At 38.4% G+C, this 14,753-nt stretch overlaps 1 protein-coding gene across 3 annotated transcripts in view; it reads right to left on the reverse strand.

The window, feature by feature from the left end:
* TMEM87A (transmembrane protein 87A) overlaps positions 1-14,753 on the reverse strand; it is a 63,100-nt gene that overhangs the window by 3,345 nt on the left and 45,002 nt on the right. For 2 of the 3 annotated variants that reach the window (XM_050799499.1, XM_050799498.1), the window contains exons 14-19: positions 14,087-14,145; positions 13,182-13,285; positions 5,910-5,983; positions 5,440-5,501; positions 4,187-4,242; positions 3,665-3,695 (exon numbers count right to left, since the gene is read on the reverse strand). In XM_050799499.1, coding sequence (XP_050655456.1) covers positions 3,665-3,695; positions 4,187-4,242; positions 5,440-5,501; positions 5,910-5,983; positions 13,182-13,285; positions 14,087-14,145 — 386 coding nt within the window. The remainder of the gene's footprint in view (positions 1-3,664; positions 3,696-4,186; positions 4,243-5,439; positions 5,502-5,909; positions 5,984-13,181; positions 13,286-14,086; positions 14,146-14,753) is intronic. The other variant, XM_050799500.1, reaches the window with a different exon arrangement.

The raw sequence follows: 14,753 nt of genomic DNA on the forward strand, positions 1-14,753 counted from the left end.
CCAGATGAAACAGAAGTATAGGAATTATTTGAAAGAGAATGCAAAATAACTATCATGAAGATTTCAACAAACTCAGGAGAACAATGCATGAACAAAGTAAGAATTTCAACAAAAATATACAAAACATTTTAAAAAGTATGCCAACAAATTGGATAACCTAGAACAAAATATATAGTTCCTAGAAGTATACAACCTACCAAGACTGAATCATCAAAGAATAGAAAATCGGGGGGGTGGGGGGGAAGAAAAAACACAACCTGGTAAGACCTACAACAAGAAAGAAGATTCCATCAGTAATCAAAAACACCCCAACAAAAAAGCAGCCCAGGACCAGATGGCTTCTTTAGTTGAGTCCTACCAAGTATTTAAAGACAAAGTAACACTAATCCTTCTTAAACTCTTTCAAAAAAATTCAAGAGGAAAAAATGTATTTGGAAGGATCTTCCAAACTTATTCTATGAGGCCAGCATTACCCTAATGCCAAAGCCAAAGACATGACAAGAAGAGAAAACGACAGGCCAATATCCCTGATGAGCACAGACGCAAAAATCTTCAACAAAACACTGGAAAACAGAATTCAACGGCACATTAAAAGAATCATACACTATGACCAAGTGGAACAAAATAGAAAGCCCAGAAATAAAACTACACATATATGGTCAACTGATCTTCGAAAAGACAGACAACACTGCACAGTGGGGAAACTGATAGTTTCCTCAACAAATGGTGCTGGAAAAACTAGATATTCACATGAGAAAGAATGAAAGTAACTCATCTTCATGATACACAAAAATCAATTCAAAATAGATTAAAGACTTAGCCAAGTCAAAATAGATGAAAGAATTAGACATAAGATCTGTAAACCACAAAACTCCTAGAAGACAACCTAAGTTTCTTGAAATTGGTCTTGGCAGTGATTTCTTGGCTATGACACCAAAAGCACAAAACAACAAGAGCAAAACAGACCAATGGCACTACATCAAACTAAAAAGCTTCTGCAGAGCAAGGGAAGTACACAACAGAACGAAAGGCAACCTATGACAGGGATACATTCTAAGAACTGTGTCATTAGGCAATTTCATAGTTGTGTGAACTTCACAGAATATACTTACACAAATCTAGATGTTATATAGCCTACTACATACCTTGGCTATATGGTATAAACCTATTGCTCTAGGCTAAAAACCTATACAGCATGTTACTGTACTGAATACCAAAGGCAACTGGAATACAATGGTAAGTATTTGGGTACCTAAAGATATCCAAACATTGAAAAGGTACAGTAAAAATACACTATTATTTTATGGGACCACTGTCATATATGTGGTCTGTTGCTGACTGAAATGTGGCATAGGACTGTTTCTGATAAGGATTAATATCCAAAATATATAAGAAACCCCTACAATTCAACAGCAAAAAAAAAATCAACTAACCTGATTAAAAACTGGGACAGGGACTGGAAGAGACATTTCTCAAAAGAGGGCTTCCAAATGGCTGACAGGTATATTAAAAAATGCTCATCATAACTAATCATCAGAGAAATACAAACCAAAACCACAAGGTGTCACCTCACACCTGTTAGGATGGCCATTATCAAAAACCAAAAAATAACAAATATTGGCGAAGAAAGAAATTGGAACCCCTGTGCCTCGCTGGTGGAAATGTAAAATGGTGCAATCACTATGGAAAACAGTATGAAAGCTACTCAAAAAATTTAAAAAAAACAACTACCATATAATCCAGTAATCCCACTTCTGCATATATACCTAAAAGAAATGAAGCAGGATCTCAAAGAGAAATGTGCACTCCCATGTTCACTGCAACATTATTCACAATAGCCAAGGTATAGAAATAACCCAAATGTCCACTGACAGATAAATGGATGACGATAACATGTTACATATATACAATGGAACACTTGTCACCCTTAAAAAGGAAGGAAATTCTGACACGTGCTACAACTTAGATAAATCTTGAAGACATTATGCTAAGTGAAATAAGCAAGCCACAGGAGGACAAATACTGCATGATTCCACTTCTATGAGTTATCTAAAATAGAACTCAAAGGCAGAAAGAAGAACGGTAGATGCCAGGGGCTGAGGGAGGGAGAAAGGAAGAGTTGCTATTCAACAGGCATAAAATTTCAGTTAAACGAGTTGAAAATGTTCTAGAGATCTGCTGTACAACATTGTGCTCATACCTAACAATACTGTAATGTACACTAAAGGAATTGTTAAGAGGGTAGATATCATTATGTTTTCTTGCCACAAGAAAGCCTTATGTATACTTGCAAACTCTTGCACAGTGTTTTCACAGAGGAAAATATGAAGAGATGGCTGAACTCAGTGCCACCAAATTACTATAGCAAACTTGCATTCCCATGAAGGGCACAATCAGGTTTCACTTAATCAGCCTTCTCTGCTTATAGCAGCTCATGGAGAGCTGAAGTCAAAGGGAAGCCCTAAAGGCAAATAATTAGCAGAGGAAGACCTCAAGAGGGAGATGTGGGAACAGCAGAATATACCGCAGAAAGCAAAGTGTTTGGCAGATAGGTTCAAATCTGAATGGTAGAGTTCTCAATTATTTCAATGCATAGAACAGCTAAGGAATTTGATACTGTACATGCTGTGTCAAATATCATGTCAGTGAGAAATGAACAAATCATTTTTAGCAGCCAATTCAACACAATGAATCAGAATCAGACAAGATGCTTCCAAAAGGCTTCCTGAAAAAAAAACAAAAACAAACAAAAATTCTATAATGACCTAATATTCAGAACATGTCCAGAACTAGTTTCCATGAACTCAGGCCACAATTTTTTTTTTTTTTTTTTTCTTTGAGATGGGGTCTCACTCTTTTGTCCAGGCTGGAGTGGCATGATCTCAGCTCACTGCAACTTCTGCCTCTAGGACTCAAGTGATCCTCCCACTTCACCTCCCAAGTAGCTGAGACTACAGGTGTATGCCACCATCTCTGGCTAATTTTTGTATGTTTTGTAGAGATGAGGTTTCACGATGTTGCCCAGGCTGGTGTCAAGCTCCTGACCTAAAGTGATCCTCCTGTCTCGGCCTCCCAAAGTGCTGGGATTACAGGCATGAGCCACTATACCTGGCCCACAATCCTAACATAAGACTTCATGTGAAGCCTTCTAGATTAACTGTATGGAGGCAAAGTAAAAGATTAAAAACATAAATATTAGAGGTACTAATTATAATCCTTACTATCTGAAGAAGGTAGTGACATAAATATTATGAAATAGTAGGTAAAAATTTAGATTTTGTTTTGGTCTACTATATTCCTTTCTCAATATTTTTCCTTATTATTTTTGCCAATATTAGATTAGGGTTAAATTTGCATTTCTTTCAGACAAAAGAACTAGATGGTGGAGAGTACTGTACTTACTATCCAATTTAAACAAAAACATTCTCAAGTCTGACGGTGTAACTTTGAAAAGTGAAACATGCATAGACAGATGCAAAGAAAGGAAAGATTCTTGAATGTTTGAACTCTATTAGTATTTCTATTCTTATCCTTTTCAACTATATAAACTACAGTTTTCAGGCCACTACTGAGTCAAATAAAGAGAATCTCCATGAACAGAGGATTCATGACTTTCTATTTAGTCACCATATACACAATTTATGCATGTGAATTGAGTACCAACCTCATCTGAATCCAGAAGGGCTGGAAGTGCTCTGCAGAGAGAGAGAAATACTGAATTGAAGAATGTAAAATAAAGCCATAAATGGTTCATAAAAGACATTGGAATAATGCAATTTAAAGCTTTTTTATAATTATCTAAGATATGCATTTTATTAATGGCCCTTATAGGGAAAATAAACAGCAAATACAATAAGCAACAGTTACAGAAATTGTACAGAAAAAAAAACGTATTTTGCAATGCGACAGGACCAATGTTTCATTAAAATTACAGCCCTGGAAAGGAACTAAAAAATTTCAAAAGGAGTATCCCATTCATTTTAAGATCTACTACATAGCTAAATCTTTCTAAGCAGAAATGTCATCTAAATGAATAAACCCAATTAATTTTGTTTGCAGATTATTCCTATTCTTTTAATTATTTTTCAGTATCTTGTATTTTCATGAGCATAACTTGCTCATTTAAAATAACAACATAGTACTAACTTTGAAACAGGATTCTTGTGATAATCATTCAAAAACTTACACATCTGTCACAGAAGAAGGAACATTCTCTTCTACCCACTTCAAATCATCTTCCTGCTGGGAACATACAAATACCACTCGTTACTAAAATGCACCACATAATACATCTCAAGTAAGGATATAAAGGCCTTAAATCTTGTCTTTCTTAATTCTGTAGCAGTACATTCACAAATGGGACTGCTGACAGAAAAGTCAAATATTTTAATTTTTAAAAACATTTTTTAAAATCCCTTTGACCAACATCTCCCCAGTTCTCTCACAGCCCCGGTAACCACCACTCAACCCTGTGCTTCTAGGAATTCAACTTTTTTAGATTCGACGTAAGTGAGATCATGTGGTATTTGTCTTTCTGTGCCTGGCTTATTTTATTTCACGTAATATCTTCCAGCCTTCTTCACACTGTTGCGAATGACAAGATTTCCTTCTGAGTCTAAATAGTATTCCACTGTATATTGAAATACACCACCTTTTCCTTATCCATTCATCTATTGATGGACATGCAGGTTGATTCTGTATCTTGGCTACTGTGATTAATGCTGCAATGAACATGACAGTGCAAGTATCTCTTTGACATACTGATTTCATTTCATTTCAGTATATACCCAGTGATATGAATGCTGGATCATAAGGTAGTTCTATTTTTAATTTTGAGGAACCTCCATACTGTTTTCCATAATGGCTATACTAACTCACATTCCTATCAACAGTGTGCAAGGGTTCCCTTTTTTCCATGTCCTTGCCAATACTTGTTATTTCTTCATTTTGATATATGCCATTCAAACAGGTGTGAGGTGTTATCTCATCGTAGTTTTCATTTGCATTTCCCTCAGGATTAGTAATGACGAAAATTTTTTCATATACTTGTTGGCCATTTGTAGGTCTTATGTTAAGAAATGTATATTCAGGTTCACTGCCCATTTTTAAACTGGGCTATTCGTTTTCTTGCTACTGAGTTCCATATATAAATTGGATATTAACCCCTTAACAGATGCAATGTTTGCAAATGTTTTCTCCCATTCTGTAGGTTGCCTTTTCACTTTGTTAACTGTTTCCTTTGCTGTGCAGAAGCTTTATAGTTTGATGTACTCTCACTTCTCTATTTTTGCTTTGTTCCCTGTGCTTTTGGGGTCATATAGAAAAAAAATCATTGCCAAGACCAATGTCATGAACTTGCCTCCTGTTTTCTTCTAGTAGTTCTACTGAGGGTTGGAAGATGGGGCAAAGAACAAAGATGAATGCAAAAGTCATACTTACTGCTTTGTTAACTTTACTATTTCCATTGGGTTCTTGTTTGGTACTTCTCATTTTCATTCCCTCTGTAGAAGAAAATAAACGTACACTGGTTAACTTTGTGAACAGACTGACAATGATGGCAAAATGGATTCAGAACTTTTTTTTTTCTTTTTTTAAATTAAAAGCCCCAAGGTTAGTTTAAGCTTTCTAATACTTGTGAAGTATACAACAGATGTTTCTCCATCTTTACATGTATGCTGGGAAGTTCAAAGCAAAATTTTTAGCTCACTTCTAGCAAGTAAAATGGATACTTAATGTGCAATTACTTACTGAATTTACCATGGCTTCATCTTAAGAGTCACACCCTTATTTTCTTTACCCTAACTTCATCCCATACCAAATATAGGAACAACATAGTTACAAAATGATAAACAATGTACTTATAGAAAAAAAAATTTAAAGTACTAATGAGACGTGAATTTTATGACTACCAAAGCTTTCTTTCAGCATAGGTTCCTTTTGTTCATCTTCCTCCTCTTCCTCAGACAATGGTGAAAAGGCAAACCTAACACAAGGAAAAAATTAGAAAACTTCAAAAACTGCTATACCAGTTGCATTTTACAAAACTAATTATTGAAACTGCAATTATAGTAACTCATTAAATCAGTTTAATAATAAAACTTCTTCCCCTTCAGAAAGCTCTTAATTGCCTATAATAGCAAGGGAGAAGCAGGACAGTATCATATTTATGAGTGCAGGCTCTGCTGAATACTACCTGTGACACTAGACTAGTTACTTAATCTCTCTATACCCAGTTTCCTCATCTGTAAATAAGGGGATAATAGAACACTACTAATAGGGGTGTTTTGTAAAAGTAAGTCATTACAAATAAAGTGCTTAGAACAATACCTGTGTCATTTAGTAGGCAGTCAACAAATGTTCATTCATAAGGATATGTATCAAATAGAATTAGGTAAATTCTCATCTAATTTAAAATCGCAGCCTTCAAATTGGGAGTTAAGAGAAGGGAGGCCTATTCCAGGTAATTTAAAATTTCAGCCTACAAGTGGGAAGCTCAGAAGATGAAGGTCTGATCTGGTATATCTCAGATGCCTTTCCTTAACAACTTCCAAGAGATTCAGCAAAGCAGCTCCCAGACACGTAATTCCTAGAATGTTTTAGCTTTTATTTATTTATTATTATTATTTTTTTGAGATGGAGTCTTGCTCTGTTGCCCAGGCTGGAGTGCAGTGACATGATCTTGGCTCACTGCAAGCTCCGCCTCCTGGGTTCACATCATTCTCCTGCCTCAGCTTCCTGAGGAGCTGGGACTACAGGCACCCGCCACCACACCTGGCTAATTTTTTTGTATTTTTAGTAGAGACGGGGTTTCACGGTGTTAGCCAGGATGGTATCGATCTCCTGACCTCATGATCTGCCTGCCTCAGTCTCCCAAAGTGCTGGGATTACAGGCATGAACCACCGCACCCGGCTGAATGCTTTAGCTTTGACCTCACTCTATACTTCCCATTTTATTGTTACTACTTTCATTCTACCTTGCTTTTAAAACTCCCTTTCATGATAAAAATTCTTGATAAACTAGGAATAGAAGGGAACATCTATAACTTGTTAATGGGTAACAAATTCCATGGTAAATATCATAGTTGATGATATTTGAGAAGCATTTAATGTCAGAGTAAGATAAGAGGGCCCATTGTCATTGACTCTATTCAGTATTATACAGGAGGGCTTAGCCAAGCTAATAATATAAGAATCAAAATTGAGGCAGAAGATTATTTGGCAAGAAAGCAGCTTGTAATGATTACTTTAGACAAAAATCTATCTGAAAAGAAAATGTGGAAATTATCAGAACTAACAATGTAACAGGAGGGTTGCTGGGTATGATATACATTAAAAAAGCAAACCGGACTCGGTGGCTCACACCTGTAATCCCAGCACTTTGGGAGGCTGAGGAGGATGGATCACTTGAGGTCAGGAGTTTGAGACCAGCCTGGCCTACATGGTGAATCCCCGTCTCTACTAAAAGTACAAAAATTAGCTTGGCACGGTGGCAGGTGCCTATAATCCCAGCTACCCAGGAGGCTGAAGCAGGAGAATCCCTCGACCCCGGGGAGCAGAAGTTGCAGTGAGCCAAGACTGCACCACTGCACTCCAGCCTGGGCGACAGAGCAAGACTCCGTCCAGAAAAGAAAGAAAGGAGACAGAGACAGAGAGAGACGGGGCGGCGCTGGGGGAGGCAACAGCATTCCCACATATTTGGAAAAGCTGTATATATTTTTAAAGGTTGCATTCGTAAGAGCCACAAAAATTTAAATCAGAAGTTACAAAACATAATTGAAGGACTAAAAAATGGAGAGATGCCACAGTCAAGGAATTATCAAAAATATATAATCTCGCTAATTCATTAATTCAATTAAGTTCCAATCGAAATCTTCATAGGTTTTCCTAGAATTAAACAATCTAAATTTTTTTTATTAAAAAACAAAAGCTGAGTGTAGTGACATGTACCATTAGTCTCAGCTACTGAGGAGGCTGAGGTAGGAGGATCCCTTGAGCCCAGAAGTTTGAGTCTAGCCTAGGCAACATAGCAAGACCCCATCTAAAATAAAAACATTTTTAAAATAAAGGGCAAAAATTTAACACCAAAGGCTTTTCAAAAATTTTTTTGAGACAGGGTCTCGCTCCATTGCCCAGGCTGGAATGCGGTGGTATGACCATGGCTCATTGCAGCCTCAACATCCTAGGTTCCAGTAATCCTCCCAACTCAGCCTCCCTAGAAGCTGGGATTACAGGCACGCACTACCATGCCCAGCTAACCTAAAACAATTTTTTTTTTTGGTAGAAATGGGATCTTGCTATATTGCCAGGGCTGGTCTCAAACTCCTGGGTTCAAGCAATCCTCCCAGCCAGGCCTCCCAAAGTGCTGGAATGACAGATGTGAGCCATCACACCTGGCCAAAGGCTTTTTTTTTTTTTTTTTTGAGAAGGAGTTTCACTCTTGTTGCCCAGGCTAGAGTGCAATGGTGTGATCTCAGTTCACTGCAACCTCCCCTTCCCAGGTTCAAGCAATTCTCCTGCCTCAGTATCCCAAATAGGTGGGATTACAGGCATGCGCCATCACACCCAACTAATTTGGTATTTTTAGTAGAGACGGGGTTTCTCTAGTTGGTCAGACTGGTCTCGAACTCCCGACCTCAGGTGATCCTCCCGCTTCGGCCTCCCAAAGTGCTGGGATTATAGGCGTGAGCCGCTGCGCCCAGCCCAAAAGCTATTTTTAAAAGAGCCAGATAGTATGCAGCTAAGCCTACACTTACAAATATGATTAGAGGTTCAGGCCCTCCAGATACCACGATTTATCAGAAGCCTAGGGTAATTCAGACAGTGTGCTACTGATGCAGGACCAGAACACAAGAGAGTAGAGAGCCTAGAATCAAGTAATTCTTGGTGCATGAACATCTTGATTGTGATTTTTTTTTTTTTTTTTTTTTTGAGACGATGTTTCGCTCGTGTTGCCCAGGCTAGAGTACAATGGCACAATTTCAGCTCACTGCAACCTCTGCCTCCTGGGTTCAAGCGACTCTGCTGTCTCAGCCTCCCAAGTAGCTGGGATGACAGGTGCCCACCACCACGTCCAGCTAATTTTTGTCATTTTTAGTAGAGATGAGGTTTCATCATGTTGATCAGGCTGGTCTCAAACTCCTGACCTCAGGTTATCCACCCGCCGCCTCAGCCTCCCAAAATGCTGGGATTACAGGCATGAGCCACTGTGCCCGGCCTGATTGTGAAATTTTTAAAAAGTCATCAGAGAATAATTTTTTGACCTCACCTTAGGCTAGATAAGAATTTGCCAAAATAAGATGCAAAATGTACAATCCTTGAAGGGAAAAACTAACTCTATATTTCTGAGACTTTGTATGATTGAAAACAGCATTAAAAAATCAAAAGATAATTAACTGGCAGAAAATATATGCAATACTTAGAACAAACAAAATATTGGCATACAAAATATATTAGAAATTCCTACAAATTGGGCCTGGTATGGTGGCTTACACCTGTAATCCCAGCGTTTTGGGAGGCCAAGGTGGGTGGATCACTGGAGCTCAGGAGTTTGAAACAAGCCTGGGAACATGGCAAAACCCCATCTCTACAAAAAATAGAAAGATTAGCCCAGTGTAGTGGTGCACACCTGTGGTCCCAGGTACTCGGGAGGCTGAGGTGGGAGGATTATTTGAGCCCAGGAGGTGGAGGTAGTAGTGAGCCAAGGTTGCTCCACTACACTCCAGCCTTGGCTTCAGAGCAAGACCCCATCTCAAAATAAATAAATTCCTACGAATCAATACATAAGTGATTGTTACAGTCTGAATGTCTGTCCCCTCCAAAACTCATGTTGAAACCTAATTCCCAGTGTGACAGTGTTGGGAGTTGGGCCTAATGGAAAGCATTTAGGTCATGAGGGCTCCACTCTCATGAATGAATTAATGCTGTCATATAAAGGGTTTTCTGGAGTGGGCTCTCCCTTTTGCCCTTCCACCTTCCGTCATGTGACGACCCAGTAAAAAGGCCCTCACCAGATGCTGACACTGCTAGCCAACAAATTTCTGTTCATTATAAACAGTCTGTGGTATTTTGTTATAGCAGCAGAAAATGGACAGAGACAATGATCAATAAGCCAATAAAAAATAAGCTAAAGATCCAACCTTAAATGCAAAAAGTAACAATATTAATTCTCATCCACCAAATCTGCAAAAATTAAATAAAATGATGGGACATAAAAAGAGGGAAGAAAAAACCCCTTTCATACCATTGTTATTAAATATGAAATTTCCTTCAGGTTTCTTTTGGGAACATAATCTGGAAATACTTTAAAAATTACAAATACACATATCCTTCAACCTAGCAAATCCAAGCCCACTCATTAAGTATTTCTTGAGTATGTGCCAGTGTGTAGTGAGAAATTAACCTTCATTGACTAATGTGAGGTTATCTCTACACCCATAAAATGTCCTGTCTTTATTTGCCTGGGGACTTTGGCCGACAGTCTAACAGTATGGTTTATGATAGGGGCTTTGGGCCATGCCATATCAGTTTTGACCTCCAGAGGAAATGGTATCAGCCTGACTGCCAGGAGGGGTTGGAAACTAAAAGTCAGCAACAGAGACAGTATGTGATTGAGCCCCAGTAAAAACTCTGGACATTGAAAGCTCAAATCAGTTTCCCTCGTTGGCAGTAGTCTGTGCATACTGTCACATATTTGGCTGGGAGGAGGTAATACATTCCAATAAAAATCTTGAGTGCTGAACATCAACGGGCTTTCCTGGACAGAAACAATGTGTTACTACATTTTTGTTGCTGGGGAAAAGGACTGACTTGATGTACTTCCTCAGAAGAGAGACAGAACACAAGGAAAGAAAATACAGATTTCCCCAGACAGACCTGCTATCACCATTTTGTCGTAATACACCTTAACTGTAAGCATAACTGTATGCTGCGTCCCATGAGGCCTTCCAGTAAATCGCTGAACATTAGGATGGTCTTGAGGACCCTGACACACCTCAAACTGGAAATATCCCAAATGCCCATTAATAAGAGAATATGTTAATGCAACTGTACTACACATGTCCCATATTTATGCTATCCATGAAAATGAATGAGTTCAATTAAACCTGTTACACTGGAAGGAATCTCCACAATGTACTGTTACAAAAGTAATGGAAGATTCCGTAAGTGAACAGGGAAAAGACACATTATAATATACAGTTAACACTGAAGTCACGGAGAAAGGGAGCAATGTTTTAAAAGAAAAGGGGAGAAAAAATAAGAGGAAGGTAATGCAAAAATTTTTTAATGACTGAGGAAGGGAAAATATTTAAATACAAATATAGCTAGTGAGTAACCAGTAGATCAACAGACGGATATAAAAGAAGCGTCTCCAGAATGTAAAAGTTCTTTCTCAATAGTGTGATTTCAGATCTCCTTTATTTTCTTTCATGACTTTTCTCTATTCTTTGACTTTTTTTGATAAACACATATAAAGTGCATAGTTTGAAATGACAGCAAGGCCATTTTCATCGGGTAAAAGGATTTCACCTATTTTCTATCTCAATCTTTCATTGGTAAGTCTGGTTATAAAATTAGTCGTTTATACCATGTTACCCTTTCCTTCTTTGGTGGTATGGGTGTTTAATATAAGCTCTTAACCGTCTAAATGCAAATGAGGGGGGAAAAGAGGGAAAAAAGGCATATTCACAAAATAAAGATAGGCAGTTCCTAAATATCTGAAATTTGCCTATAGTTGGACAAATCAAATTTACACATAGATTTTTAATTTCAAAGCTGGTTATGTAAGTTTTAATTTTACCCTTTCTATCATTACAAAGTGAGCTGGGCTGCTGGTTACAAAAGTTTTCTTTCCTTCTAGACACTAGACAGGAGAGACTCAGTATAAGTGACACAATTATATCTTTTTTTTTCTTTGAGACAGAGTCTCACTCTGTCACCCAGGCTGGAGTGCAGTGGCGCCATCTCGCCTCACTGCGACCTCTGCTTCCGGGTTCAAGCGATTCTTGTGCCTCGGCCTCCGGAGTAGCTGGGATTAGAGGTATGCACTGCCATGCTCGGTTAATTTTTGTAGTTTTACTAGAGGTGGGGTTTTGCCATGTTGGTCAAGCTGGTCTCAAACTCCTGGATTCATGTGATTTGACACCTTGGCCTCCCAAAGTGCTGGGATTACAGGTATGAGCCACCGTGCCCAGTTGACACAACAGATGATATATCTATCTCCCTTGTTTACTATACAAATACTTACAGGCATACTCGGTTTTATGGTGTTTCATTTTATTGTGCTTCCCAGATTTTGTGGCAATCCTGCATCAAGGAAGTCCATTGGTACCATTTTCTAACAGTAATGTGCTCACTTTGTGTGTCAGCATTTTTTTTTTTTTTTTGAGATGGAGTCTCGCTCTGTCACTTATGCTGTGCAGTGGCATGATCTCGGCTCACTGCAACCTCTGCCTCCCAGGTTTAAGCGATTCTCCTGCCTCAGGTGCCCAAGTAGCTGGCATTACAGGCGTCCACCTCCACACCCAGCTAATGTTTGTATTTTTAGTAGAGACGGGGTTCCACCACAGTTGTCAGGCTGATCTTGAACTCCTGACCTCAGGTGATCCGACTGCCTCGGCCTCCCAAAGTGCTGGAATAACAGGCGTGAGCCAGCACGCCCAGCCCCTGTGTCAGCATTTTCTTTCTTTCTTTCTTTCTTTTTTTTAACAATAAAGTGTTTTTAAATTAAGGTGTGTACATTTTTTAGACATAATGCTATTGCATACATAGTAGACTACAGAATAGTGTAAACATAACTTTGATATGCCCTGGAAAAAACAAAAAATGCATGTAACTCAGTATCTGCTTTATTGTGATGGTCTGAAACCAAACTTGCAATTTATCTCCATAGCATGCCTGTGTATTTATCACAAAATGTCAGAGTTGAAAGGAACTTCATGTTGCTGGGTTTAATTCCCCCTCATTATATAGAAAGGGAACTAAGGCCAGAGAAGTGGAGAGGCCACATGCCAAAAATCGTGAAGTTAAGAGGAGAGCTGAGATAGGAACCCAGTTCCTCTGATTCCAGGCCCAGTGTTCCTTCCACTATATGACACAGCCCTGATACTGTCTCCCAATGCACCACCCCTAGTTGATGACATGGTCATCTCATGTTAGCAGAGTAAACAGAAGAGTCCAAGAACCTCTGGTTGTTTGCAGACGGTCGCCAGAGAACCATGATGACAAAGAGGATCATGGAGAACAGCAAACGCCAGATGGCATCGTCTACCCACAGCTCCCGCCAGTCCTACAATACGGGGGAGAAGTACAACATTTATAAACCTTATCTTAACCCCTTGTTCATAAAGCCTTTGGCATAGAACAAAAATCACGTATTTGTTCATTCAAGTTATGTTTACTAAGAGCCTGCTATGTGCTTAATACTGTGGTAAGGGTGGGGAAACAAAGTGAATGAATGTAGTTTTTGCCCTTGTAGTGCTTACTGTTGTTAAAGAAAATGCATCAACAGAACAGAGTATTTGTCAAAGCTTCATCATCCCTCTGAGAAGCTTTAAGAAAGGGTTTTATACAGGGTAAGAGAAAGTTACCTTATACAGGGTAAGGGAAAGTTACATTAGGTTGGTATACTTTATAATTTTCATTTTCATTTATTTATTTATTTTTAACAAAATAGAGCCTTAGCTGCTTCTAAAGAAATCCTATTGGCCACAGTCTTTGAGCTCAGATCTTAAGGACGCGGCTTCTATTCAGGTTAGTATTATTTACACATATGGTACTTAATATTTAGTACTCTGGACTTCTTAAGATTTTTAGTTAAAGTAAGACTGGGTTGCAGCATACTGTAGTTATAACTTAAAAAATTCTCTCCCAAAACTGGGAGACATACAGTCAGATAAACAAAAAACTATCTACTATACCAAGCACCATGATGGTACAGAATACTTAGGAGGAGGGAAGTATTACAACCCTCAGAGTAGAGACCTAGTTTTTTATAAGGTATGTAACTCAGAAGAACCTTACTACTGTCATCAACATCATCAGTTGTTTATAAGACAGTACATTATTCATAAATGTGCTTATAACTCACCGACTGACATGTCACTATTCTGAACTTCATGGTTGTCCAGATGATAAACACAATAGACGCTAACGGTAAATGAAAAACCAGGTCAGAGTATGAATGCTGGTTTACATCCCCAATTACATTCCCCCATTTCTGGTTAAGTGGAATCCCACACACCCCAAACTACCAAATACATCACAATTCTATGAGTTATTTTAACAAGTGTATTCAATACAAATGTACTGTATACCCGCTATCAGCAAGGCTCATGATACATACTCTGGCCAATCCTTTCTGTATTTAAAGGATAATTTGGTAATAATTTTATTTGCCATCTACTACCATCAGTAACCATCGTGGTTGGAAAATAAGGTATTGGAAATATAGCTCCTTCCAGCATTATCAATATCTTTTTTTTCTCCTTTTATCCCTAGTATAGTAATGCTAATTTTTCTTTGGCTGGTCAGATGAAAAAAAAAATGGCTGATAAAACGACTGTAACACAAGCAGAAGAGCTAGTTTCAATCATAAATCAGACCTCACTATTCCTGGTACAAGGGTAATGAGGTAGGCAAATTAGCCTAGTTTGGTTACAGTCCACCTAATCTCAATTTCTTACATAGGCTTGCTGACATATGGAAAAACACTATAATAGCAATGTACCCCAATCTAAAATTCTACAACTACTTAA

This window comes from Macaca thibetana, chromosome 7 (assembly GCF_024542745.1).
Source record: "Macaca thibetana thibetana isolate TM-01 chromosome 7, ASM2454274v1, whole genome shotgun sequence".
In the NCBI taxonomy this organism is placed as follows: domain Eukaryota; kingdom Metazoa; phylum Chordata; class Mammalia; order Primates; family Cercopithecidae; genus Macaca; species Macaca thibetana.